Raw genomic sequence first — 27555 nt, 5'->3', positions numbered from 1 at the left:
TTAATGTATGTAATAGAGTAATTATGCATCATTACTTATAGTTTTATATCCATTCTCATGCTATTGTCTACTTAGCAGGGCTATCACTGGTGTCTTGAATGTTAAATTTAGATATTTAATATTTAATAATCATTTCAATTCCAATATGTTAGGAATATAAGAATATTTAATGTGAGCACAATGTAGTCGTACATCCAAGAACTTTATGGAAAACATTGATGTTAACATTAATATGTTTGATTCGCGTTCAATTTAAACTCCGATTCAGTCGTACTTCATTGGGTTTATTTTAGACTATCAATTCAAAAATAAGCAAGCTCATGGGAGAAGTTCAAGAAAAAGAAAACAGTCAGGAACAGAGATTAAGGTCGATGTTTACAGGTATGTATGTTTTCATTTAAAATGGATTGATAGATATACGTTAAACAAAATTAGTACATGCAAGATACTGGTGTAATCAATAAATGTCTATATCTTATTATTATGTTAAAAAAATGATTTTGATTATAACGCATTCTGCCTAATATGTAGATCGTAAAGACCGATTTTATACAAATTAAAAAACAATTCTTTCAATATTTACCCCTGTGATATTGTAAGGTAGAAACAAGGATTTCATTTATTTACATATGTATTTGTTTATTCGTTTATTTGAAATAAAATCTTTATTTATAGTATATTTTCAAGTGTATGTATTAATTATGAATTATTTTGTTTAAAGCAAAATTTTGCTCATGCATTTTTGGTTTGCCGTACGGTGACTTAAAGTTGTTAATTTCTGTGTCATTTGTTTCTCCTTTTTATATATAAACAGTTTTGTCCGCTAAAAATAATATTGTATAATTTATATTCATGCATTTTGAATCATTTTCAGCGTATATAACACATCGAATTCATGATCTGTCCAAATGATTAAAAAAAACGATTGGCATTATTTCGAAGATAATTGATTCACTGAAACTAAAAATGTCTTCTAGGTTGTAATATAATATTTTTCTCTTTTTCTTTCACAAAACGCAACACAAAAAACCTTGGAGAATAGAATTTACAGCAGTACTTTTGGAAAATTATGGAAAAGTCATTTCACAGACAAATATCAACATAAACGTACAAGGTAATTAAGATAACTACTTCATAGAGACTATCATCAATCGAGATTTGTTTTCTGTAGAACATTCTATAGGTTTAACCAGAACACATTCAAAAGATTTATAGTGCGGATTTCACAAACAGTGGTCGAAGTATAATTATAGGCAATACAAAAATACAAAGAGCAAAGACATTTCCACGATGAGACTATTAATCATCGGCATATAGATCTTTGTGACCGTATAATTACCGGGAACGACAATATAGTAACGACTACACTTAATAAAAAGAGAACAACAATATAGTTTGACATTGGAAATGATATTGACAAGAATGTCGTCAGGTCATTATAAATACTCTTTTATTGATAGCAAAAATGGTTTAACGGAATAAGCAACAGCCAATCAAATAAATATTTGCTTATTTTTCAGCATAATTAATATCAATAAGGATATAATAATTTTATCTTTCAATTGTACCGTATTATGTTGATACAAGGATTTGTCGAATTTAAAAACTTATCGACTTCGTCCGCAGTCGATATACTTTCAAAGTAGCGTAACTGACGAGTTTCATGTATCAAAAAACATATCTGATATATCAAAGACATTGCATTTCATGGAAAGGGTATTGCATCGTTACATATTTTATTAACTTGTCTAAATAAAAATTTATTTCCATTACTTATGTTTTCTAGAATCAGAAAATGTGCAAATCAAATGCACTGCTGATCTGCCGAAGAACTGGTCTGAACAGGATATCTCAGAAAGATTAACAAATATATCTGAAAATCAACGAAAAGAGAACGACCCTTTCCGTATTGTAGACTCTGAGGAAAAGTGCATCACCATTCATCTTGAAATGAAAAAAGTGATTTTTACAAAAAGTTCTGAATTGCACAATGCCATTCGTTCTTTACTTCGAATGATATGCGAAGCAGGACAAATAGATATCAATCGTCCTGCATTTGTTTTCTTACAGATGGAATCGTACAAAAAAGGCATGCCAGGTATGTTTGACGTACTTAAAAAATATTAAATTGTACAATTGGAAATATTTGATAACTTAACCATCACCTGTTACAAGACTTAAAAACGTGACAACGTTTGTGCATAATTGTTTTATCCTAGTTCTATTATACTAACCAGAATATGTGTTTTGGGAAACACATAGAAAATCGCAACACTGATAGAACAAATAGCAACAGTTAATTTTTGGATCAGTTATTTCAAGATATAAGAAAACAATTATTGTAAGGTATTGAAAAATAACCAGTATATACATGTAGCGCTACGGAAAAGGTTTTACCAAATTTTGATCCCACAAAGAATATATTTCTTGGTACAAGTAATTCGGTCAAATGAGACAAAAATTGTACAGCGTTGTTTGTTACAATTATCTAACAGTTATTTCTATTTCGAGCCTCAATGCTCTTCAACTTTGTACTTCATTTAGCCTTTTAAACTTTTTTGGACTCAAGCGTCACTGATGAGTCTTTTGTAGACGAATCACGCGTCTGACGTAAATACAAAATTTAATCCTGGTATCTATGATAAGTTTATTTCGATAGAAAATGGTGGACAACAAATAATGCTTACAAAGTTACAAAGTTAGCAAATGTAAATTTGTTTTAAAAAAGAGTACAACAATGAGTTTTAAAAGTTGACCTTTTTTCAAATATAATGTTTTATAACCAAACTAATTTATTGTTTTGTTTGACTATTTGAATGTCCTATGGTTAATTATTTCACTTTTTTATTACACATATTGGGTTTTCTCATATTGCTACGCGTAGGAAGGTCTATATAAGCATGCTTTATTTGTTTACAACTGTATTTAATTGGTTTATATTCCTGAATGGTAACTAAAAATATACCTCACTTGCTTGTGAATAGCTACTGAGATGGTCAAATTATTTTTCTTAGCTTACAACAGAAAACTATAAATAACTTTAAATAGAAGTGTTTTGTACAATATTTTCTGTCATTCTATCAGAAATAATAACAAGTGGACCAATTTTACTGCACCAGATACACTTTTCAACAGCTGATGTTTGTCTCAATAAGACTCGAGGCCGAAAACGTTAGATATGAAAAACTCATTCAAACGTCAAAAATTGTCTTATGGAGTCCGAAATTTGTTTTCGCCCTAAAAACGATAAATGTTATTAGTTTTTCAATGCTGTCAATTATTTATTTTTTTAGATATTAGACAATTTAAGGTATCGGGAAAATCTGGTTAATAAAAAAAAATTGTCATCTGCTTGACCAAAGTATTTTTTTTCTTCATCAATTTGGAGATTATAATATATATATTTAGAAGAAAAAAAAAGCACAACCCCTCTCCCCTCCTTTTAAAAATAAATGGTCTTTCCCTAAAAATCTATTTCTGGCAGTTCTATAATAAAAAATTGTATATTTGATAAACATTAAATTGTGTTGGTATTGTGTTTGAATTTTGACAATTACTTCGAGTTTAAAGTATCGCTTTGTTTTTACAATTTAAATAGTCTATCCGAACGTGTTGCACATTTCCTTTCAACCTTAAACCAATTCAGATATCTTTCTTTTACAAAAAACATTTCTATTCCTTTTTTTTATAACACTGACTCTTGAATTGTTAGTTGCAAATACATATTTTAGATACAAAACAACATTCATTAAAGCCATCACTATTCTTAGCCAGTGCTCAACCAAAACCGGATATGAAAGAGCCCGTACAATCACCGGTTGTATTAGAAACTGGAATTCAAACTTTGGAAACTATACAGACAAAGTCAACTCATGGACAGAAAACTCTAGAATCGGATTTTCTTCCGAAACCAACCTCTAGGCCTCTAGCTGTAGATGAGCAAAATGATGATATATTGCCAACCATAGGTCACATGGTACAAATTGTTCAAAACATATTCACAGATATTGTCCGTGAATGGATTTTATTAGAGAGCAAGATGACAGAAGGGCAAATAAAAACACAGATGTATCGTTATAAAAAATTTCCAAGAATAAGGAAGTTTTTAAAGACTGGATGTTCATTGGGCGATTGTGAACTTATTGTTTTACGTCAAATAATCGAACGTATTGATTCAATTGAAAAACCTTTTCAAGGATGGTCTGGAATTCCATGTGATCGCGACAAAAATCTCTCAGGAGATATTTTGAAAATCTTCAATTTATCAGAAGACGTGCTTTATAGGAAAAATTCATCAGTAAAAGAGGATGAACGTACTCTATTTCTTACGGAGGCTAATGAAATTGTAAGGTTATTTGATGCGTATTTTGAAAAGAAATTTGACGAAACCTTTGAAGGTCGATTTGACTATCTTTGGAACTACTGGACATACGCGGTAGGTTTTATTGTTTTATGATGGACAAAATTATCGGAAATATTGTCCATGTTGTTATAGAACATGATGTTAGGTTAAAGTAATGAGATGCGGTCTGTCTGATGATTTCCAATGAGATTACTATCGCACAGAATTCAATGGACATACGCATAAATAATTTAGAATCATATTCAAAACAGTGTAGCTGTGGCCATTGATTGACAACCTTAAAGTATCCCATTGACTGGGTTAGATTAGGTGAACGTTTGTCTGCAACAACCGCTGCTCACTATGTACTTGTTAAAGGCACTAATACTGTGGGGTCACAAAAGGTTCTCAACACCTAAATAAAGAAATTAGAAAAACTAATCAGGAATAACACAATGTTTCGATTTATATCAATAATATAAATCAAAACATAAAGTTATTCCTGATTAGTTTTTCGAATTATTTTAATAGTATAGGCGTTAAGAACCTTTGGTGACCCCACAGTTTAAATTCTATAATAAGTAAGTAGTGAGAAGTTGTCGTTACAGACACACGTTCACCTAATCTGCCCCAGTAAATGGGATAATTTAAGGTTGTCAATCAATAGCCACAGCAACACTGTTTTGAATATGATTCTAAGGTACCGTACGGACTTCAACAATGAGTTAACCCATAACGTGTATTAGTCGGCTATAAAACGCCTATCATGACATATGTGAAACAATTCAAACAAGAAAACTAATTGTCTTTTTGATATAAAAACTTTTTACGCCAAACATATATGCAAGTGTTCATATTTACAGCAAACTCGTATACCATTAGCGCACATGAACCCTATTAACATGTTTGTTCCGGTTGGTAAGATATTCCAGAGATAACATCTCCTATATTGATTTCCTTGGTTCATGATTTTTGATCACAAGAAAACTGTTTAACTAATAGTCCAAATGGTGAGTTCATTGAAGTTATCTGGTTGAAATGTCATGCCATCATTAGTCGATAGAACTTGATGGAAATATATTTCATAGATCACTAATGGTCTTTACCGCTATTCAGACCTGTTTTCCTCGTGTGTTTTCTACTGAACTAGACTTTTTACTGGGTTTGTACTAATATGAGTAATTCGGCCTCTGCCTCATATGCATGCGCAGCAAGATCTGCTTATAATTCTGGACCACCTGTGACCCCCCCACCCCCGTTTCAGTTTATAATGATCTGTCTTAAGTTTTATATTGTGTGGTTTGTAGACTGATGATTGTCTTTCGTCGGTTTTCATTTTCTTATGTTCCGCCATGGCATTGTCAGACCGTATTCGTCTTACGAATTCGAATATTCTTTTGTTAACTTCTGTCTCTTTTCTAAAAAGCGTTATTTAGGATCTTCCAACAACATCACAAAACCTAGTGTTTCTGTTCATAACATAAATGAGCAATAAAATCAGTAGATATCAATTTGCTTCCTCAGACATTTGTGTTTGTTTGTTATATACAAATATATTTTTTCTTCGAAAACGTTTTAATGTCATATCCATCATCATTAAAACCCAAAACAAAGAATATTCTGACAGTTTTAATGGATTTTAAAGAATATTTCGACTTTCCAATGTAATTCCGGATCCTTGTAAAAGTTTCTGAATTTATTATATATATATAGTTTTAAATAAGAACTTTATTCGCACTTTACCTCTTTGTGTTTTTTTTGTGTAATCATAACCAGTTCGAATGTTATACCCGAATAAAAATATATGCCAAAACTCGTGTCAATTTGATATCATTTTGTTCAGAAGTTTTAGAAGTCAAAATCTTGAAAATAGTTGTAAAAATTACCCCTCTTACCAGTTAACGTGACGCTCTGGTCACTAAATTGTTTAATATCGTTAAGGAAACGTTGTGGAATATACAATTTCTAATATCTATATGTTTTAATAATGAAGGCAGAACTCTGAAAGTTTCAGCAACAGGTATTTGAGACAAGCAGTATATTTAGTATTTTCTCTTTCTCCACAGGATTATATTTACAGGGGACTGGATATTTTTTCTCTGTCCTTTCCATTTCAAATACATAGATCAGCTGTAAGTATACATCGTTATTAAAAGACGAATGAAAACTATGATACATGATAAACTTGATAAATTAACTAAATATTTTGTGTTTACCATTGTATTGATTAACCATGCAGCTGTAATAAAAATAAAAAGAGCTGAGAAGTTGAGAAAAGCAACTGTTGAAATAAAAAAAATACATGAACCGAAATATGAAAAAAACAGTGGTCTATAAAAGCGGAGGTGGAAATATAGATTTCGGGACAGTTAAAATTAAAATTTAACTGTTGAGAGTGGAGAAATATCGTTATACACTTGTTGTAGTTGTGGAATCTATATTTCCACTTCTGCTTGTTGAGAGTGGAGAAATATCGTAATGCACGAATTACGGTGGTGGAATCTGTTTCTCTTATGATTTGTATCTTTCCTTTTAAAAGATTTGACGGAAGTTGTGTACTTTTGATGTGACGTCATGAGGCATTGTCGCCTTTTTTAATGACGTCACAATAAGAAAAGCCAGAAGAAAACAAGAAAATTTAACGTCACAATTAAATTTCAACTAATCATTTGCCGAGACTTGATTTTTCACTAGTGAGGAGAAATATTTTTCTCACACCGGTCAGGAAATGTGAAAATAGCACAGAATTTAGAGAATACAATTCATCAGACATCATACAATTTTCTATAACAAGTTTCTATTGAGTATAATGTTTAAAATGTTTGCTACTCTGTTTCAAAATAACATACTTTAAAAAAAATGATTTAAATTAATATCTAAAAGGCTTCGACAAATTTTCTCTAGGTCTACAATTTTAATATATGTAGTAAAAACTTTGAAAGAAAAAAGTAGTTGATAAGATTAAAAACAATCATGTTTTTAACTACATGTATATATATGTAATTAAAAACAAAATGAACCAAAATTTAGGGGCTAGATGTCAAATTCTCATTGACAATACATTCGGTTATTGTTCAAAACCTATTGCTGTTATTTACTTTCGGGCTTTGGTGCAGACGTTTGCCCAGTGTGACTCAGTAACAATGAATACAAAATCGGGATCGTTGAGGTGGACACGTTTATGATAAATAAAGACGAAAGAGCGATCTTTTTTTTCATTTTCATTTTCCATTCGCTGGCATTTGATAATCAGACTTTCTCATAACAATTGAATATTTGGACGATTTTAAAATGTCTTTCATAAACGATTGTTACTAGCTAACGCCAAGCCTGTTTGTACTTTTTCGATCACATTTTTCCTAAGCACTTACGCATTGCGGTAGACTAATTTTTAAAAGAAGTCAATTGTGTTGTTTTATGAACAGAGTAATTCATAGTTACAAAAACATGGATGATTTAAAATTGCCATTTACAGAAGGTTTCACATACACTGTCGGTGTTATGTTCTTATATTGTGTTTAGCAGTATTTTTATCTTAGTAAAGTAAACGTTCTAGAACCATAATTACTGACTTGTATATAGATATAGGAAGATTTGGTATGAATGCGAATGAGAACTATACATCAAAGTAACAATTTATAAAAGTAAACCATTATAGGTCAAGCTACGGCCTCTAACACGGAGCCTTGGCTCACACCGAGCTATAAAGCAAGCTATAAAGGGTCCCACAATTACTAGTGTTAAACCATTCAAACGAAAAACCAACGGTCTAATCTATATAAAATCGAGAAACACTTATGTACCTCATAAACAGACGACAACCTGATTCCTGACTTAGGACAGGTGCTATCAATTGCAGCGGGATTATGGTATGGTTTCTTTTGTCAAATACATATCTTACACTGCAGGTAAATGTCGAACGACACTGAGAATAAATATCAACTCAGCTATTTAAATCTCATTTTGTATAATATGAAAATCAATGACTGAACATGATATGTTATTAGCATCATTATATAAATGAACATTGGAAATAAGGTAAACCCCAATCGTCAATACTGCAGATTGACAAAAAGGGAAATTCTAAAAATGTATCAGTTTCGAATATTTCGTACTTATATGCATTTAGTACTTCTTATAAGACAATTAATACTTATTTCACGATCATCATTCAAACGATGTTGATTAAGATTCTAAGCTAAACTGCGTTATTCTCTTTATAAGGAAATGTACCAGAGAAGAAGGAGTATTGGATCAATTACAACCTTTTCCAGCTTACGATCTAAAGACAGTGGTCATGATTCGGAATTTTCTACGGAAGAGGTACCGTCTAAATCAGAATCATTGCTGTTTAAAATTTAAAGGAGTAGGTTCAGTAAGACCCCTTTTTGGCCCCAAAATATAACAGTTTTACAAAATTGTTAAAATGTAAACCTTTAGTTATTTAGTGGACAGTAGAATGCTTCTGCTACATAAATATGGACTGTTTTTGACAATACAATGCACATATATCCGGTACTAGCACCATTAAGTCATGCTAAATTACTGAAATCCTCATAATTCTAGCATTTTAGTTAAATTTTAGACGGTTTTCGTGTAAAACGAAAGTGGCCGCATTCGTGTTCATCCTTTATATTGAAATGTAAGTTGTATTTTATGATAATACATAACATATATGAAGGTTGAGGATGAACACGGATGCGGCCACTTTCATTTTTACCAAAAACCATCTGAAAAGTGACATTTTTCGGCATATTAGGTAGATTTTTCATATTTGAGCTTGAATCGGATCGTTTTTAATGACTAAATCTGTTAAAATCTTTCACATAAACTAATAAATTCAAATAAAATAGACACTTAAGTGTTTAAAAAGTGGTCAAAATCATTCGTCAGATGAACCTGAAATTTGAGGCCAAAATCGGTCCTTACCGGACCTACTCCTTTTAAGACAATATGATTACAGGCGATGTCGACCAAAAATCTTCAATCAACAACAAATCCTCCAAAAAACACAAATAAAATATAACCCACCGATGTAATGTAAAATATTAACACATGAAATGGGTAAAATATTTTTGTTCTTACTATGCTATAATCTGGATAATGCACAGCAAAGGTGTGCATTAACTACCTCAGATATACTGCACAGTTCAAATCTATTTTTAACTTTAGTGGCGGTTCCGGGATTTTGAAAGGGGCGTTATTCCACAAAATTAAAAAGAAAATATCAGCGAGTGTAGCGAGAATAAAGCAATATTATTATATTATTATGCTAAAACACCATACTTTGTCCAATCCAAGGGTGAACGACATATTCGCCCCCATCCCTGAATCCGACATCTGCCTTAAAACAACGACAAAGTTGAACTTTGTACAAACATCATAGTTTCAAAACAGGAAAAAAGAAAGGTCTCTCATTCCTTTTTTTTATATAGCTGGGACATAAACTATTTCATCATAATTTGTGTACAACGTTAATCTTAATTCAGTGTTTTAAAGTCAGAAAGACAGTTAAAACATTTTTTGGATATTTCTGCCAAAAAAGAAAAGTATCTTAGAATATCCGAATAACAGGAATCTGATTTGGATTAGTTTTAGAGTCAATGGAATTTATGACGACTTTTTGAATATCTATTCCTGTAAAGTGACTAATTTTGGATCGAATTTATTGAGGATCATATTTAAGATAGTTTCAAAACAGGGTGGATAAGCTTGAGATCAATCAGACTTCAATTAGATGGACGTATCTTAAAAATTAATGCAGTGGATAAAAAGAAATTTGTGAGGTTGAAGGAGTAAAATATTAGAATGAGAAATGTGTTTTCTGTTTATTTAACATTTTCAATTTAGGTAATATAACATCTTCCTCGGTTCATCTTTCACTAAGAATATCATTGAGGGAAAGAAATTCAAAAGCAATTAATCCAAACTCAATAACCCTTTTAGTTATGATTTTTTCATACACCGATCATTTGAAATTACACAAGTTGTTAATGTCTTAATCGTAACTAATTATATAAAAATTGGGAATAAATTTAATGGAAACGATAAAAAAAAAATCTATCATAAAATCGCAGACTTAGTATCTCGTTATGGTAACTTATTAACTGTGATCCTTAATAAGTTTGTCATAAAACATCGAATCATGAAAAATTGGAATTTCAAAATCTTTTGAAATACGTGCACTATTAGTGTAATAATTTTTAATATAACAGCAGATCAGTAAAAGTCAGTTAGTTATATAAAACCATGGTATAGTTTTTTGTACCGAGTTGCACGTTCAGGTTATATCTTTGATATGCTTATTTTATATGAATGTATTTCAGGAAAAAGAAGAACGAATGGTGTTACCCACGCGGAGATCGGGAAGACCAAGTCTTTCACAAACATTACCAAATACAAGATAAGATGCCAATTGCCAATTTCAATATATTTATGTTATTCTTTTTCATAGATAAAGATTTATATCTTTATATCTTTGCACTTCATATTTCCTTCATAGAATTAGACTGATTATTTATTCTACATGTACTTATACATATTCTGCAGATCAACCTATAGTGATAGATTCTTCCTATCAAATATGATAAACGCGAGGAACAGATATTCAACATAATCAATGAAGAGAGTCGTTTTGCGGGAGTAGTATTTGACGTTTTCAGTGTGTTTCATCGTTTGGTTCTCTTTCAAAAACATTTATAACTGCCTCGCCTACGATAACTTTTTGCTGTTGATATCAAAAAGTGTCAGAACTCAATGATAGAATATCAATATTTACATGTCAGTAAGTACATTGTAAGACATTGTGACATAACAAAATCAGAGGCAATAAAATATGTTCTTTTTTTAAATCTCGCAAAACCATGTTGAATATGCAAATCACCAAAATTTGTGAAATCAGATGTGTTCATATGGTAAGCGCCTCCTGCTTTGCACGCTGAACCCACATCATTCAATTCCAGACTCTGGCATACCGACAATTTATGTAATTAATGCCTAATCGGTAAATTCAAATTGATAAATGTTAAGATAGATGTTGTCAACCTAACAGCATTGAGAAAACTTTACAAGAGACCAAATGACACAGAAATTAACAATTAAAGGTCACCTTCAACAATGAGCAAATACTTATTGACATATGTAGTTGATAAACAATGCCTTGACGGTCATTTTTACCTGTAGAAGAATTGTGTGATCATCTAAGAGAAAGTAAAGTCAAAAATATAGAGGAACCTCGAATATATATTTTGTTTGCTATCTAATATCAAGTAGTAATATTATCTTCTTCCTATTCTTGTCTGAAACGCCTACGCGCTATTGTGTTTCCTTGTTAACATAGTTTGTATAATATAAGACAAGACTATATTAGTTTTCTTCTTTGAATTGTTTTACATTGTCTTTTCGGGGCCTTTTATAGCTGAATATGCGGTATGTTGAATTTTAAGCTTTTATTTGAATTTTAAGCTTTTATTTGAACTTTAAGCATCATAAATAGATTCTCGGTAATGGCAGAATTCGCTGCATATAATCTTAATGTTAACTATGACATTTGATTTTTTTTTGGATAATACAGATTCTAAATTTAAAGCACCAGTGTATCCCACGGTGCATCTTGACATTTTCATATATATATATATCTGCAAGGTTGCCATATTATCTTCAGGTAATCAACCATGTATCTATCTACATATACATCTATCTATCTCGATATGTGTATATCATATGGATATATAGTATGAATAAAAGCTTTGGCCAGTTATCGCCAATCCATATATGGTTTTTTTTCTAATGGCACCATCTGAGATAATGTATCAAACAGTACAAAAGAGCGTACGCTCACTAGTCGCCCCAGAATATCAACATTGCGTAAGGATCGTTACATCTTACGACATGATCTGAAGAACCGGTTCCTCTGCGCAACGCATACTGCTCAACAGACAATAGACATTAACAAGAGACCAATTAGTGATGATTCAGTTTGGCGTCGATTGAATTATCATGTCTGAGTTGTCGTCGTCCATCTAGAGGTCCTATTCTCACACTAAGTCATCGCCTTGAATATTTGTTGAACGACTACAGTGGACCATCTATCGGCATAATTCACTACATCAACAGTGGAGGACGATCATCTTTATAGACGAAAGCCGTTACTGCATTTCAAATGCAGATGGTAGATCGCCAATTTAAAGAAGACAGGGCGAAAGATATGCAGATAACTGCATGATGGAAAGAGATATATCGGCAGGTACAAGCATTATGGTACATGTACATGTATGGGCCGTAATCAACGCTTATTGAACATGTGGAAGACAAACACGTACTGACTGTTGAACTGTATTAACTTATCCTGTGATATGGTGGTGAACAACTTTATCGATGAACATTAAATAAACTGAAATGATGTGAATTTGTCAAATAACAAGGATCTTTATACGTCCATTCAATAGAAAATGTACCATCTATTCTTGCATCAGTTTTGCCTCAAATTACTGCAAGGACTCTACTGCAGTTCTGCATACATGTTACAAAAAAGTAAAATAACAACATTTGAACAAACATACGGAACATCAAACGGAAAGTCCCTTATCAACTGACAAATTCGAAAAGCTCAAACTCATCAAACGAATGCAAAATCATTAACTCTGAATTGGTACAGGCATTTTCGTATGCAGAAAATTGTAGATTAAACTTGATTTTATAGCTAGCTAAGCCTCTCTCTTGTTTAACAGTTGCCAAAATTTATATGGACAATAATGTGAGAAGAACAAACAGATAATACAGATAAAAATTTCATAAAGGGGTTCAGCAAACACATTGGGATAGAATTTTTAAATCACTATAATAACAAACAATTTATACATTAGTAACATTTAGTTAACTACATCTATACATGCGTATGTACTTGTATCAAAAACCGATATTGTTTTGCGTTTATTGACAATAATCTATGATATAGTTTTTAAAATAATAAACTATGTCAAAAAAGAAAAAATGCAATAATATTTCCAGATCTAAATTTACATGTATTCAATGTGTATGGTGTTTGATATAATATTCAAATATCTGCTATATAGATAAGATAAGATAAACTTCAACTAAATCATACTAGACTCTGTATATATGAAGGTTGTATTGTGTCCAACTGGCACTTTGGGCGCTCCGTAAACATATAAGACAGGAAGTGTAACCAAAATTCTTTTAGTCACGTTTGTATCAACCTATTGACTTAATTTCTGCATAATATTATAATGATTGAGAGATCATAGGGCTTTCACCATTGCCCTGTGCCCTTTGTCTCAAAATTTTGACAATTGTAAGCTGAAAAGTGACGATTTAAGCCCTCCGTAGATATCGAAGATGACGTTATCCTTGGAAATCCTTCTACTACAACCTTTATATATATATATAGAGTCTATGATTTAGTTGAATTTTATGGACATTGAAAGACCAGGGGGTATCACCCTCGTTTAAGCGGTTTCAGGTAGGTTTTCACTATATATTTTGAATGTCCAACTAGCACTTTGGGCGCTCCGTAAACATAGAAGACAGGAAGTGTAACCAAAATCCTTTTAAACACGTTTGTATCAACCTATTGAATTTATGTCTGCATAATATTAAAAAAGATTTAGAGATCAGGAGGCTCTCTTCTTTGCCTTGTGGCCTTTGTCCTAAAATTTTGACAATTATTAGCTGAAAAGTGACAATATAAGCCCTCCATAGATATCGAAGGTGACATTATTCTTAGAAATCCTTCTATTACAACCTTTTTATGTATAGAGTCTATGTTTTAGTTGAATGTTATGGACATTGAAAGACCAGGGAGGGGGTCTCATCCTCGTTTAAACGGTCTCAGGTAGGTTTTCACTATATATTTCTTTATGGGGCTTTCCATAAATATTTTTATTTATATTTCTAAATGTTTCTAAAGTTATTGGTTGTTATCTTTGTTTTTAAACGAAATATCATATATAAAAGTACATCTTTGATGTCATTTTAATGATAAAAATCAATATTGCATATAGACAAATATGCAACTTAGAAAAGGGTTTATATTCGAGGTCAACAAGAATTTACAACAGCTTGAAGAGGTTATTTAACGATTTCCTTCGTATCTTATCAGTCCTCTTAACTATGACAATCATGCTTTTAATTTTGTAAAGTATTTTTTTTTTAATGGTTTTCAACTAAACTTTGAATATCAAACCGACTGCTAGCAGCCGGTTGGATATAGAATATCGAATAACGAACCGGCTGCTAACTTTAAATGCATATGTACAATGAATAATCACAAATTTAAGCATTTGTTAAAAAAGTCTTGTGCACAAATTGATTGTCTAACGAAAACTTATTGATGTTTAAAGAAAAATAACTCTTGTTATCAGTGTCGCCAGAATCAAACTGTTTAGAAGACCAAATCAGTTACGAAGATGGAAATCCTGTTTTAAAAATCAATAGCAATACTACAAATTATAGTTTAATATTGTCAATACTGAATAAATACTCTTATAATGCAAATGAATCAATAACCTTTTCTTGATATACCAAATCTTTTGATAAGATATGAACCTAATTAACTTCACAAGCAGGTCAACATTTATTATATAACTTTTGACATAATAGAGACATCTGTTCTAAAACAACTTAACAATTGGACATACTTTCGGACAATTCGATATGTGGCTATAATTCAACGAAATCATTGCGTTACCATAGCATCAGCGCCTACTGCTGTATAAGCTCGAACTAGAGCTGGCTCGCTAAAATGCGAATCTCTCCTAAATAGGTAGGTTCAGGCCTTTTAAAACTTTTAAAAGTTAAATAAAACTGATAATCAACATAATTGATATAAATTAATCTAAATTATTTTAGAAAGTATTTGCTGTTTTAATATTTAGATGTATGTCTTATTATGTTCTTGTTTTTTTTCAATTTGTTTTATCGTTTAGATTGTGTTTTAGATTGTATTGTTACTTCTGTTTCTTTATTAAAAAATGCGAACCTATCCTTAATCGTTGTTTTGTTTATCAGGTCATAGACATAATTTTGTCGGGCGTATGACATTTGCGCCGATTTTGAAAATTTTCATTCTTTCATTTGCGCCGATTTCATTTTTTCATTTGCGCCGATTTTATAATTTCCCCTAATTGGATTTACAGGTAAGTTTTAATACTTTTACATGAACTATAACATGTATAATTTGAGGGTATATTGGTAAATCTGGTTATCAACGTTGTTCACTTATGTTAAATAGATATAGGATGATGTGGTAGGAGTGCCAATGAGTTAATTCTCCATCCAAGTAACTATTAATAAAAGTAAACCATTTGAAAGTTTATTTTGATTCATATTGTTCTGGAACTTCGTTGTAACACGATGGCCATATTGTTCACTTAAACGGGCCGAGGAGTAATTTTTTTTTTTTTTTTTTTATCATCGACGGCCATACATATCGGAAGGAGAATGTCCTGAAAAATAACATATCTTACTCAGCTAGGTGCTGTTGACCGAGAGACCGAGGCTTAAGAACTACGGGTACGGCCAAGAAAAAGTCTGGAGATGTATCTAGTGCGCCAGTAAAGACTGTGATGAAGAGTTATCTCATTGACACTCATAACACAACTTATTATATATCTATTCACCTGTATTAACCTGTAACTTACCTGTAAAAAAATCGGCGCAAATGAAAAAAAAATTGGCGCAAATGAAAGAAAAAATCGGCGCAAATGAAATGCAGATTGGCGCAAATGCAAAACGCCGATTTTGTCATGTCACCTTGACGTCGTCAACGTTTTTTCATGGTTTACTCCGGTTTAAATTCCTCAAATAGAAGATAAGATGTCAATTTCATAACATATTATTCTTATTCATAGAGAAAGATTTATATCTTCGCATCTCATATTCCAATAATAGACACGAGTTTCATCAACTCAAGACTCTTCAGATTTGGTCGAATCAAAACAGTTTCCTTCAGTAACTGCGAGCATGTTTTTATATGGTATTGTTGATCACTAGTAATAAATTGTCTTTTGGCGTACTTGTGTCTTTAGTTATCTTACCTATTTTAATGGGGTCAATCAGAGACTCAGATAAGTGGGGGGGGGGGGGGAGGTGGCAATCATAACACTAGCTATCATGTCCTCTCTCTCTATTTCAGTAACCTAGTCAGTGGCTGTCTTTTCTTTAATATTATTTTTTTTATCAATTTTGATTCATATGATTTTATATGGATTTTATAACCTTACTACATAAGGAACGACATCAAAAGTTCAATGAAGGATAAAAAACGTAATTCACATAGTTTTTTCACTGACCCCCACCCCTTCTTAACTTCATTTGGGAAAAATTGATTTTTCTATATATAGATATATGTAAAATCGATTTTGGATTAAGAAAACTTGCAGCAATGTTGACCCCACCCCCAAACTATTTGATTTAAGTTTTTTTTTTATCCTACATCGATCTTTTGATGTCGTCCCTAAAGGAGGTATCATTTCTTCGTTTCGTTCGTATTTCTAATGCTTTGTGGTTGCATTTTTCTCGGGAACTTTAAATAAGAGCTTCCAGGTTATATGATTAATCACTCATCTGTTTCCTGTTTATTCTAACACATGGCTATGAATGAAATTTTCCTTACATTTGTCCCTCGTATTTATGTTGTGGTTACGGAAAGAACATACAAGAAACAAGTACATATTTTAAACAAATTAGTTCCTACACATAGCTGTATCTTTGTCAATTGGTAAAATATTTTTTAAAATAGTTTTGGTATCATTTGAAAGCTTAATTTTAATTGGGACTTAGGATATATAAAGAACCCTTGTTGAATGATTCTTTTAAATAATAAAAAAAAAAATGTAACAAGGCGAGCACATTTGCCTTGTTGTTTTAATCTGAAGTAACTGTTGTTTTTAGTATCTAACTTCCGGGAACCAATACGCTCTAATATGCATTTAAAAGGTACCACTATCATTTTTCAGCACAATTTATTAAGTCAGGATAAGGTATAGTTTTGACATGAAATGACTTCCACTTTATTTGAATTTATAACAAAGTAGCCATTAATGTTTTAAATTGCAGAATTTAACACAGAAAGCAATGGGGCAATGAATTAGTGGTACCTATTAGGCTTTCTGAAATTTTGAATAAACCTGAGACCATACTACATGTATATCTATTCTTTATGATGTCTTTTTACATCAATAGCTAACCATTCTGTAGTTTACTATTATAGAAAGTTTATAGCAAGGGTAAAATCATCATTTGTGAGCATTATTACACACCTGAAATTGTTTCTAATTGAATAAAGGGGTCTTGTGCTATGTTTTATATTTCCTTATTGTCCTCAATATCAGCAATTGCGTTTGAAAATGTCGTCCACAATTTGAATACTATTACAATGTATCATTAAAATAAGTAATATCAGTTAACAACATTTCATGTAGCTCTTCCAATACATATGTGTTCTACACTGTGACTGTCTTGTTTAGCTACAAGTATGTCAACAAAAAGGGCTCACTATCGGAATGGTTAACAAAGAATATTTATCGAAGGGGATTTCAACATTCACCAACAGAAATTCTAATAAAACTGTGGTAATCTCAAGTTTAGTTGAAATATTTATTCTGTTGAATACCAAAATATTATAGGAATTACACATATATTTTATTCTGATGAGTTTCATTAAATTATTGGAAGAAGAAGAGAAGAATGCTATGATAAGTCTTTGTGTTTAGTGTATTGTCCTTACTTTGTCGTGTTTGTATGAGCAAGGCGTTTTTAATAGACCCAATCCTTTAAATACCAAAGAAGTTATCAATATATAGTATGTGTACATGCAATCATGTTTTGATTGTAGACTGTTAAAATTAAGAGTTACGTTTAATTGGTGAATTAAGAACTTAACGAATTTTATGGAAATCTTAGCACTATTGTGCATGTTGCATGCTGATTATAAATTTTGTTTTTATCCTTATCATTTTGTCAAGGGATAATGTGTACATGTAACTGATGTACTTGCAAATACTTTATTTTCTTTCGTTTATGATAAAAACATTTCAAGATGTGTTGGTAACTTTCTCACATACAATGAACATGTGTTACAGATGGTCAATGTCTGATACAAAGAATTATATATTTTATTCTTGGATAGACGATGCATTAATTAGTTGGTTTAGGTTATAAACTATAGGTGTCAGTAATTACCAGCGAGTACTTTCCGAATGGTAAGTTAGTTGTTAGATGTATTTTTGTGTGCTTTATATATATTTTGATATAATGAGTGTTTTTTCCATCCTTTTTTAAAAGTTTGTTCTTATATTGTGCTGTTATACCACTGTCCACCCTAGGGCGCATGTTCAAACCGCCACATGCTGTATGTGCCTGTCGTTAGTGAGAAGGCTGTAATTCAGTCCTTGTCTTTTGTTGTATTATATCAAATTTGTATTTCGTTTAATGGCTTTTGCCCATATACTGCATGATAAAATGTCGTGGAGTTGATATTGTTCAATCCCGTCCGTCCATCCGTTCTTAATATACACAAAGCTGCATGTTTCGTCCTACTAACAATCCTCAAGTTTTCAAGGTAGGAATTTAATATTAAGCATATGTATACATATACATTGTCTCACATACATTTGTACGATAGGTAGGCGGATTTTTCGGTATTTTGATTTCCTTATCTTTTTACGGAAATTTAATGATTAGTTTTTGCTTTAAGTTGTTTTTTGGTAAGCGGGGTTTTTTTTTTTTTTTGGGGGGGGGGGGGGGGGTGAGGGGTACATAGTGACAGAAATTTCGCCAATTTTTTTAAACTGGAACTCAGCATATTATGAAGAGTGTTTGTTCATATTTCCATTTTCATTGACATAATGACTACATGGTGCATGGTTCAGTGGCGGATCCAGCCATTTTAAAAAGGGGGTTCCCAACCCAGAGTAAAAGGGGGGGGAGGGGTTCCAACTATATGCTCCCATTCAAATGCATTGATCGTCCAACAAAAGGGGGTTTCAACCCCCGGCCCCCTCCCTTGGATCCGCCACTGATGGTTTGTTTAACTTGACTTACTCCTCTTACATTATTAATTTAAAAGCTAAAACTTCACTTTACTATACTATACAGACCATTCAGTATGAGCTTTTCTCATTAATGAAGGCCATACGGTTGACTTTAATTGCTTATATCCAATGCATTGAAGTCTTGCTAGATCTTTCGATCGGCCATCATACCGCATCTCCTTAATTTTATAAGGTAATCTTTGCGTTATGTTTATCCTCTACTTGACCTAATAACCTTGATCATAGTATATGATTACTTAATTTAATTCTCAATCGGATTGAAGATAATCCGAACCGATTAACAATACATTACAATGTAGTTTATGATCAGTTTTTTTTTTATATTTGGAATACGGTATGGTATAAATATTATAATATTGAATACAAAATACGTGTTTATTAAGTCAGTGGTAAAGACATTATAACAGTAACATAGATTTAGATATATAGAGTACAACCCGTGCGAGCTCGTCGTGAGTAGTCAAGGTCGATTAACACCCTTTGAAGTATACTTGTTAATAACAGTCAGATATACATTGGAATAGAATGTAGCAGTAAAATTCTAGAATATGGTGAATCTGATGATTATCAGCATTAATGCAGTTTCTTGGTATTACATGTCTGAAAAACAATTTTTTTTCTTAATATTTAACCCAAGCGAAAATGTTTTCTTATAGCTTACAGATTTTTTTGTATGTATCCGAACACGATTTATATTAAATAAATTACCTTAAATATAAAATTTATATTCTTTGTCTTTGGCACCATTAGCATGATCAGCTAAGGGGAAAATGCTCAGTAAAAACCCTATTGGCACTAGGATCTTAAATCTTTGAAAATAAAAATAAACCCCAATTAAATCAACCATTTGACCTCATTACAAATACAAGTTATTTTGTACATTTTAAAAATGAATATAAGTAGTTGTTATATAATAGGTGCTAGCTTTGGTGATTTCATCCCATACTCTCACGTTTCCGGCTGACATGCAGATTTACTTTATTTGAATGCATAACAATTGCACATAAGGAGATATTTCAAAAAGCCATTAAAACTGATGATTTTCATCTGTTAATGTATTGGTAATTAATTGCTTTATAGATCGTCTGCAGGTTCAATTGTTAAATAACGAAACCATTATATCTGCATGGATTAACGCGTCATCAATCTTACCAACAAAAGTATTTTAAACACGCTCCAAATTTTCAACTTTTTTTTTAAATTTGTGACACATTTTCGTGTATATTTACTTTTAAGTGACAAACCCATTATCGTGTGGCCCAATTATTTCCCCTCCCATGGTATTAACAAGGCTATGGGCGTATACAGTGATTTCCCAACTGATGCGTGAACAGTCAATCGATCTACGGATATTTAAAAAGAAAAGGTAAGACATTTGACATATTTTTTTCCATTTATTCTTTAAATTTATAAGTATAATATCATGTCCTCGTTATAGCATTTTGAGTACACTAGAAGTCAATGATCATGAATCATTAAGTTAAATCACCCATGTATCAGATGGACTTGCTTGGGTGGGGAGGGTGTGTAATTGAAAATAGCCACTGAATGAGCTAGGTACAAAAGTCATGTACCTGTTTAAATGTAAGCGTTTTGGGCAAAAGATATTAGCGTTGATTAGACTTTAACGTTCTCGGTGCAATAGTTTATTACTCTCTTATATGTTTGTTTTTTATTTATTGTCAGTTTTGTGATTTTTTTTCCCGTTTAACTTTATCATAACTCTATCATATGTAAGAAATGTACAAGGCGATATTTATTGAAAGCTATTGGACCTACATGTAATTATATTTTGTATTTCACACAAGAGTTCGTGTGTACTGATCCGAATATTATACTGGTTTAACAGTAACTGTTGTTTGTTTTATTTGGCTAAGGGTACATTTATTTGATCGCGTTTAACTGTATTTTAAAAACCTGCATAACAAAAGCTATACGAGGAGGACTAGTGCGTCAAGTGTCAGGGTAGAAATGTCACTTATTTAATCTTTTAGGTTTTTATTTTTTACATTTTCAAGTAGTCAAGTTCATAAAACGTGACTACGTTATTAAAGAATTATAAACCTATACAATTTTTTTTCGCCGATGATGATCAATGTGAATGTTATTATTGTAAGCTTTTTCTATAATTGCAAACTTTTATTAACTAAATTATTTTCTTTGCATTTAATCAAATTCGTTATTGCAAGAAATGTACAGTGATAATTTATTCATATTTCATATTGTCCATACGTCCGTAGGGTATCAAGAATTATTCAAATATTGTGTAGCTTGTATTATTTTTCTATATTTTTATTAATAGAAAGTTCTCGGTGACAACAACATTTAGGAAAAATCGATAGATAAATGTCTAAGGGGAGGAATGAAGAAAGTTTAATCTTGTTCCATCAAATATTTTACATGATTGTAATCTTTTATACAATATAAAAAGGAGATGTGGTATAAGTGCCAATGAGACAACAAACCAACAGTAACAAGGAATGCGGATGTAAGTACGTTGTCCAACCTTATTTTGATTTTTTTAACATAAAATGCCTTAAATTAAGATACTTTTTTATGTCTCAAGTCTTTTGTAATATTTACTGTATAATCTGAGTCAGTTTCAAGATATATTTTCTTTTCTTTTTTGCAGTACTATTTTCAAGTTACCTATTTGAATGACTGCAATGGTAACATTATTTTAGGAAAATGTATTAATGATCGAAATAATAAAACATTGCATTAATTTGAGTGAGTCGGTGAATTTATTTCGTGTTTATCGAGTATTTTCAACCTTTGTCGCATTTTTGTGTGATATACATGTAAATCTATGTACTAATGTTTTTTTTCAAATGAAATTGTATACGTAAGGATATCATTTCGTAAAGGGTATACGATCCCCTCTATCCCACCCCTATCATTTATTAACTTCCTATCAATTTGCGCTTTTTTGTTCGCTACTAGAACTAGGCTAGTAACAATTACATAGTATATCAGATTCCAAATATATCTTCTTACAGTTTACAGTTATGCATGTATTCGCAAATATTTCAAGTTGAAAATCTAATATAGATATCAGTACATATAAATGAAAAAAATCCTTTCACTAAATACCTGACTCAATTCAAGTAGACATTATTGATCGGTTAAACTTATCTGGTCGTCTTTGTCTCTCCATAAAAGATAGTTAATATTAGAAACCAAATATTATACTAGGTGGATAGAATAAATACAAAATTCAACTACATTTGTGATCGATTAGCTGTTTTTCTATACTCATTCTTTGATCATAATTTTAATAAAACTAGAAAGGGTAAATATTAATTTACTGTAATTAAATAGTAAGTGTACGCGTTCATTTGATCTGTCCAAATATTTGTTTAATTTTGATGATTCAAAATGATTTGATGTTTACAGATGTTCGGTGTGAGACAACTTGAAGGCTCCGTACTTTGACCTATAAAGGTTTACGTTATGAGAGAGTTGTCTCATTGGCACTCATACTACATCTACTTTTATCTACAGATGTACATGTATTCAAACTAATATGGTATTTGTTAATATAAAAAAAGAAGATGTGGTATGATAGCCATTGAAAAAACTCTCCACCAGAGGCCAAAATGACACAGACATTAACAACTGTAGGTCACCGTACGGCCTTTAACAATGAGCAAAGCCCATACTGCATAATCAGCTATAAAAGACCCCGAAATAACAATGTAAAACAATTCAAACGAGAAAACTAACGGCCTTATTTATGTACAAAATATGAACGATTTTTTCACCAAGACGACCTTTTGATATTCCGGGGGAGGTTGTTGTTTTTCGGATTGACTAATTATTTCTATCGGTTGCTACGCATGCTTTTGTTTCATTCGTACTTTTGTACGCAATTGGTTACATTGGAACATCAAATGGTCATAACATTAGTATGCCAATTTTAAGTACACCAAGTTTGCAAAATGTTTGTTAAAAGTGATACTGGTATGGTGTTGTCAGTTTATTTTCAATCTATAAGTTTGAATGTCCCCCTAGTATCTTTCGTCCCTCTTTTAGTTTGTTTTTGATCATTATATGTATTATTTGTGTGATTACTCTAAATAACAGCACACCAATGTTAAGTGTAAAAATTTATGGAAGTAACTTTTATTTCTTCCCTCACCAGGATTCGAACTCCTGCTATTCATTACATGTACGCACAACTAAAATGCATATTGATTTGTTGACCTTATATTTAATGGTCTTGAACCTTTTATCCCGCTCTTTATCTTTATGCTTTTGCGTTCCTCGTAAATTCGTAAGTAAATTCAGAAACTCGTCATGATCACTGCAAATTCAAAAGTCATGATTTGCTACGCAAAAGTTACCAAGCAACCAAATATAATTCACCATGGAAATATTATATCATTGATTTAATTCAACGTCATTTGTCACTTGAAATGATCATCATATTGTTTTCTCTTTGTAGCTTTCTCCAAGGTGAACAGTACATATTTGAACAGACACGTTGATAGAAATGGCAAACGTTTTTACAAAATGTTGTAAAGCTGTGAAACATTTTCCTAGCAGATTTCTATGTCTATGTTTTCATTTTCTGCAAGCAGGAATACTTGATTATTATTTAGTGACATATAAAGGGAAGGCATGGCTTGCGTGTATTGCAGCAGATATAGTGGTTGCCATAGTGCTATGTTTGTGCTTTTTTCTTTCGTACAGACATCTAAATCGTGCGAAACCAAAGGGAGATAAGGAGGCTGATCCAGAGTCGGCTAGTCTGCTGTTCGTTCCAATATCATGGTTTGCTTACTCCACATTACTTGCGATCAAAGTAGGAATTGCCTTCAAGGATTTTGTTTTTCTTCTAAGTGAAGAAATTTTTTTCGGACCAAATACATTGAAAACTACTATTGCTCTAGGCGGCGTTATATTTGCACTGTTGTTAGCGACAAATCATGATGCTAAGCCTGGTTCCCCAAGAAGAAAATATATCGACGAATTGACGGGAACAGTAATATTTGACATTCTTGACTGCGTAGACAGTATGGAAATCCTGTTTTTTAAAGAGGAAAGGGACACTTTTCCAACAGGAATGGATGATGCTATTATTGGTATTGCGCTTATTAATTTTATATTACCTACAATACCGCTAATCACTCTTTCTAAAACTAAGTATGGAGAGGCCAAACTTTCACATAAGCTTGTTATGATTCACAAAGTGTTACTCGCATTCGTTGTCAATTTACCCTTACTTATAACCCGGATGATCTTATGGCATGGTTTAAGTCGTGGAATATCCATTTTTTCACTAAAAAATGTCATAGTGATTGGAATGATCTCTTTTGACTTGTATGAAACATTAGAAGGAGGAGAAAACGAACAAACTCAGAATAATAATGATGGCGTTTCACCGTCTGGACAGGACGGACCAGCTGTAGAATCGTATGCAATGGAAGACAGGTTTAACTACATGGATTAACATATTATGCGGATCAATCTAATGAAAATGTTGGATCCGCCACTACAAGTCATACTGCTTGAGCTGTTTTATACTTGTAGGATACACTTATTTACTGAGACTAATTTAAACCAGACTACATTTTTAAAAGTGTCATATAAGTATAACGAAATCAGCGATCTATATTTGAAATAGATGGACTAGATGTGTAACCGGTTAAAGCCCCGGTCACACTGTCACGTTTTACTACGTTTTAAAATGCTACGTTTCAACTACGTTTTGAATAAAAATGTCCCGTTATTTTGAAAGCTAGGTTTTACTAGGTTTGTGCTACGTTCCTATCACGTTTTACTACGTATTAGTACGTGTAGACTCACGTTTCCACCACGCATTGATACGTTTCGATACGTAGTTAGCACATTTTGTTGAGTTCCGCTAAGCTTGATACGTATTCAATTTTTGATACGTTTGTTGTTGAATTTTAAAAAAAAACATACGGGGCAGGTCCAGTTTTCCAGGATCACTACGTTTCGATACACTTCGTTACGTTTATTCCCGTTTCGCTACGCTTTCAAAACGTAGTAAAACGTTGCTCTTGAAACGTGACAGTGTGACTGGAGCTTTAAAATAAGTGGATAAATACGTAGTAGACAAGAACATGGCTGGTTTGTTGTTTTTGTAAACCAGTTGTACAGAAAGTTAATAGTAAACGGATGGAATGGATATTGTTCATAAGAAACAATATATCAGTTGAGTTATTATGTATACATACGTGTCCTCAGTGGTATATGAACTTAAAATAATAGTCACTAAAAGTCTAACATTAAAGAAAATTCAAAGAAATAAAATGTGTTTAACTTCTATTTAGCTGTAGCACAAACTATGATAATAAGAAGATGTGGAATGATTGCCAAGGAGAAACCACTCCCTCAGAGTCAGAGACTAACTGACATATAATTAAAAACAACTTGTACACATCAAAGAGAAACAAAAGATACAAAAGGGTTATTCAAAGTCGTTAGTCAAAACTAAACTAACGATGGCATGGGAAAAAACAAAAAATAACCAAAAGATAAGTGTATACAACAGACAACATTCACGATAAGATGAATATAGCTGTTAACTTTCTCCAACATTTATATATGTTCCGGCAATACAGTTAATCGACAAATTCCTCTGGGTACCAATTGCGACCCTGTAATATCAGAAATGTACATGTTCTGTTACGAATCATAGTTTATAGCCAATATCGGTAAAAAACAAAAACGCGTCTCAAATTCCATTTATTTAATAGGTAGATTTGAGGTGATGGTGAGAGGAAGGATCTACATTAAAATCCATAGAATAATATGATATTTTGTCCAAATCATGTATCTCTTTTCCAAAATATAACAAAAAGAATGAGTCATCGGGAGTGTTTTCAAGCTACATGCTTAGCAAAATTGTCAGATTTTGTATAGACTATGCATACTTTCACATAAGCTTGTTATGATTCACAAAGTGTTACTCGCATTCGTTGTCAATTTACCCTTACTTATAACCCGGATGATCTTATGGCATGGTTTAAGTCGTGGAATATCCATTTTTTCACTAAAAAATGTCATAGTGATTGGAATGATCTCTTTTGACTTGTATGAAACATTAGAAGGAGGAGAAAACGAACAAACTCAGAATAATAATGATGGCGTTTCACCGTCTGGACAGGACGGACCAGCTGTAGAATCGTATGCAATGGAAGACAGGTTTAACTACATGGATTAACATATTATGCGGATCAATCTAATGAAAATGTTGGATCCGCCACTACAAGTCATACTGCTTGAGCTGTTTTATACTTGTAGGATACACTTATTTACTGAGACTAATTTAAACCAGACTACATTTTTAAAAGTGTCATATAAGTATAACGAAATCAGCGATCTATATTTGAAATAGATGGACTAGATGTGTAACCGGTTAAAGCCCCGGTCACACTGTCACGTTTTACTACGTTTTAAAATGCTACGTTTCAACTACGTTTTGAATAAAAATGTCCCGTTATTTTGAAAGCTAGGTTTTACTAGGTTTGTGCTACGTTCCTATCACGTTTTACTACGTATTAGTACGTGTAGACTCACGTTTCCACCACGCATTGATACGTTTCGATACGTAGTTAGCACATTTTGTTGAGTTCCGCTAAGCTTGATACGTATTCAATTTTTGATACGTTTGTTGTTGAATTTTAAAAAAAAACATACGGGGCAGGTCCAGTTTTCCAGGATCACTACGTTTCGATACACTTCGTTACGTTTATTCCCGTTTCGCTACGCTTTCAAAACGTAGTAAAACGTTGCTCTTGAAACGTGACAGTGTGACTGGAGCTTTAAAATAAGTGGATAAATACGTAGTAGACAAGAACATGGCTGGTTTGTTGTTTTTGTAAACCAGTTGTACAGAAAGTTAATAGTAAACGGATGGAATGGATATTGTTCATAAGAAACAATATATCAGTTGAGTTATTATGTATACATACGTGTCCTCAGTGGTATATGAACTTAAAATAATAGTCACTAAAAGTCTAACATTAAAGAAAATTCAAAGAAATAAAATGTGTTTAACTTCTATTTAGCTGTAGCACAAACTATGATAATAAGAAGATGTGGAATGATTGCCAAGGAGAAACCACTCCCTCAGAGTCAGAGACTAACTGACATATAATTAAAAAC

The 27555-nt window shown here is 32.0% G+C and overlaps 1 protein-coding gene and 1 long non-coding RNA gene across 2 annotated transcripts; both read left to right on the top strand.

Annotated features, from left to right (window-relative positions):
- The first annotated feature begins 6407 nt into the window (after positions 1-6407).
- Positions 6408-10762, top strand: LOC143059280 (uncharacterized). The gene is made up of 3 exons (XR_012973463.1): positions 6408-6474; positions 8567-8665; positions 10669-10762. It is a non-coding gene; the product is annotated as an uncharacterized LOC143059280 (long non-coding RNA).
- Positions 10763-23881: 13119 nt separating this feature from the next.
- Positions 23882-24887, top strand: LOC143058237 (uncharacterized). Its single transcript, XM_076231709.1, has one exon. The coding sequence runs from the start codon at positions 23912-23914 to the stop codon at positions 24869-24871; it is 960 nt and encodes a 319-aa protein (XP_076087824.1). The 5' UTR covers positions 23882-23911; the 3' UTR covers positions 24872-24887.
- The last annotated feature ends 2668 nt before the right edge of the window (positions 24888-27555 follow it).

This window comes from Mytilus galloprovincialis, chromosome 14, assembly GCF_965363235.1.
Source record: "Mytilus galloprovincialis chromosome 14, xbMytGall1.hap1.1, whole genome shotgun sequence".
NCBI classification, from domain to species: domain Eukaryota; kingdom Metazoa; phylum Mollusca; class Bivalvia; order Mytilida; family Mytilidae; genus Mytilus; species Mytilus galloprovincialis.
Note: the sequence above shows the minus strand (reverse complement) of the source record. Positions and strands in the feature narration are given on the sequence as shown.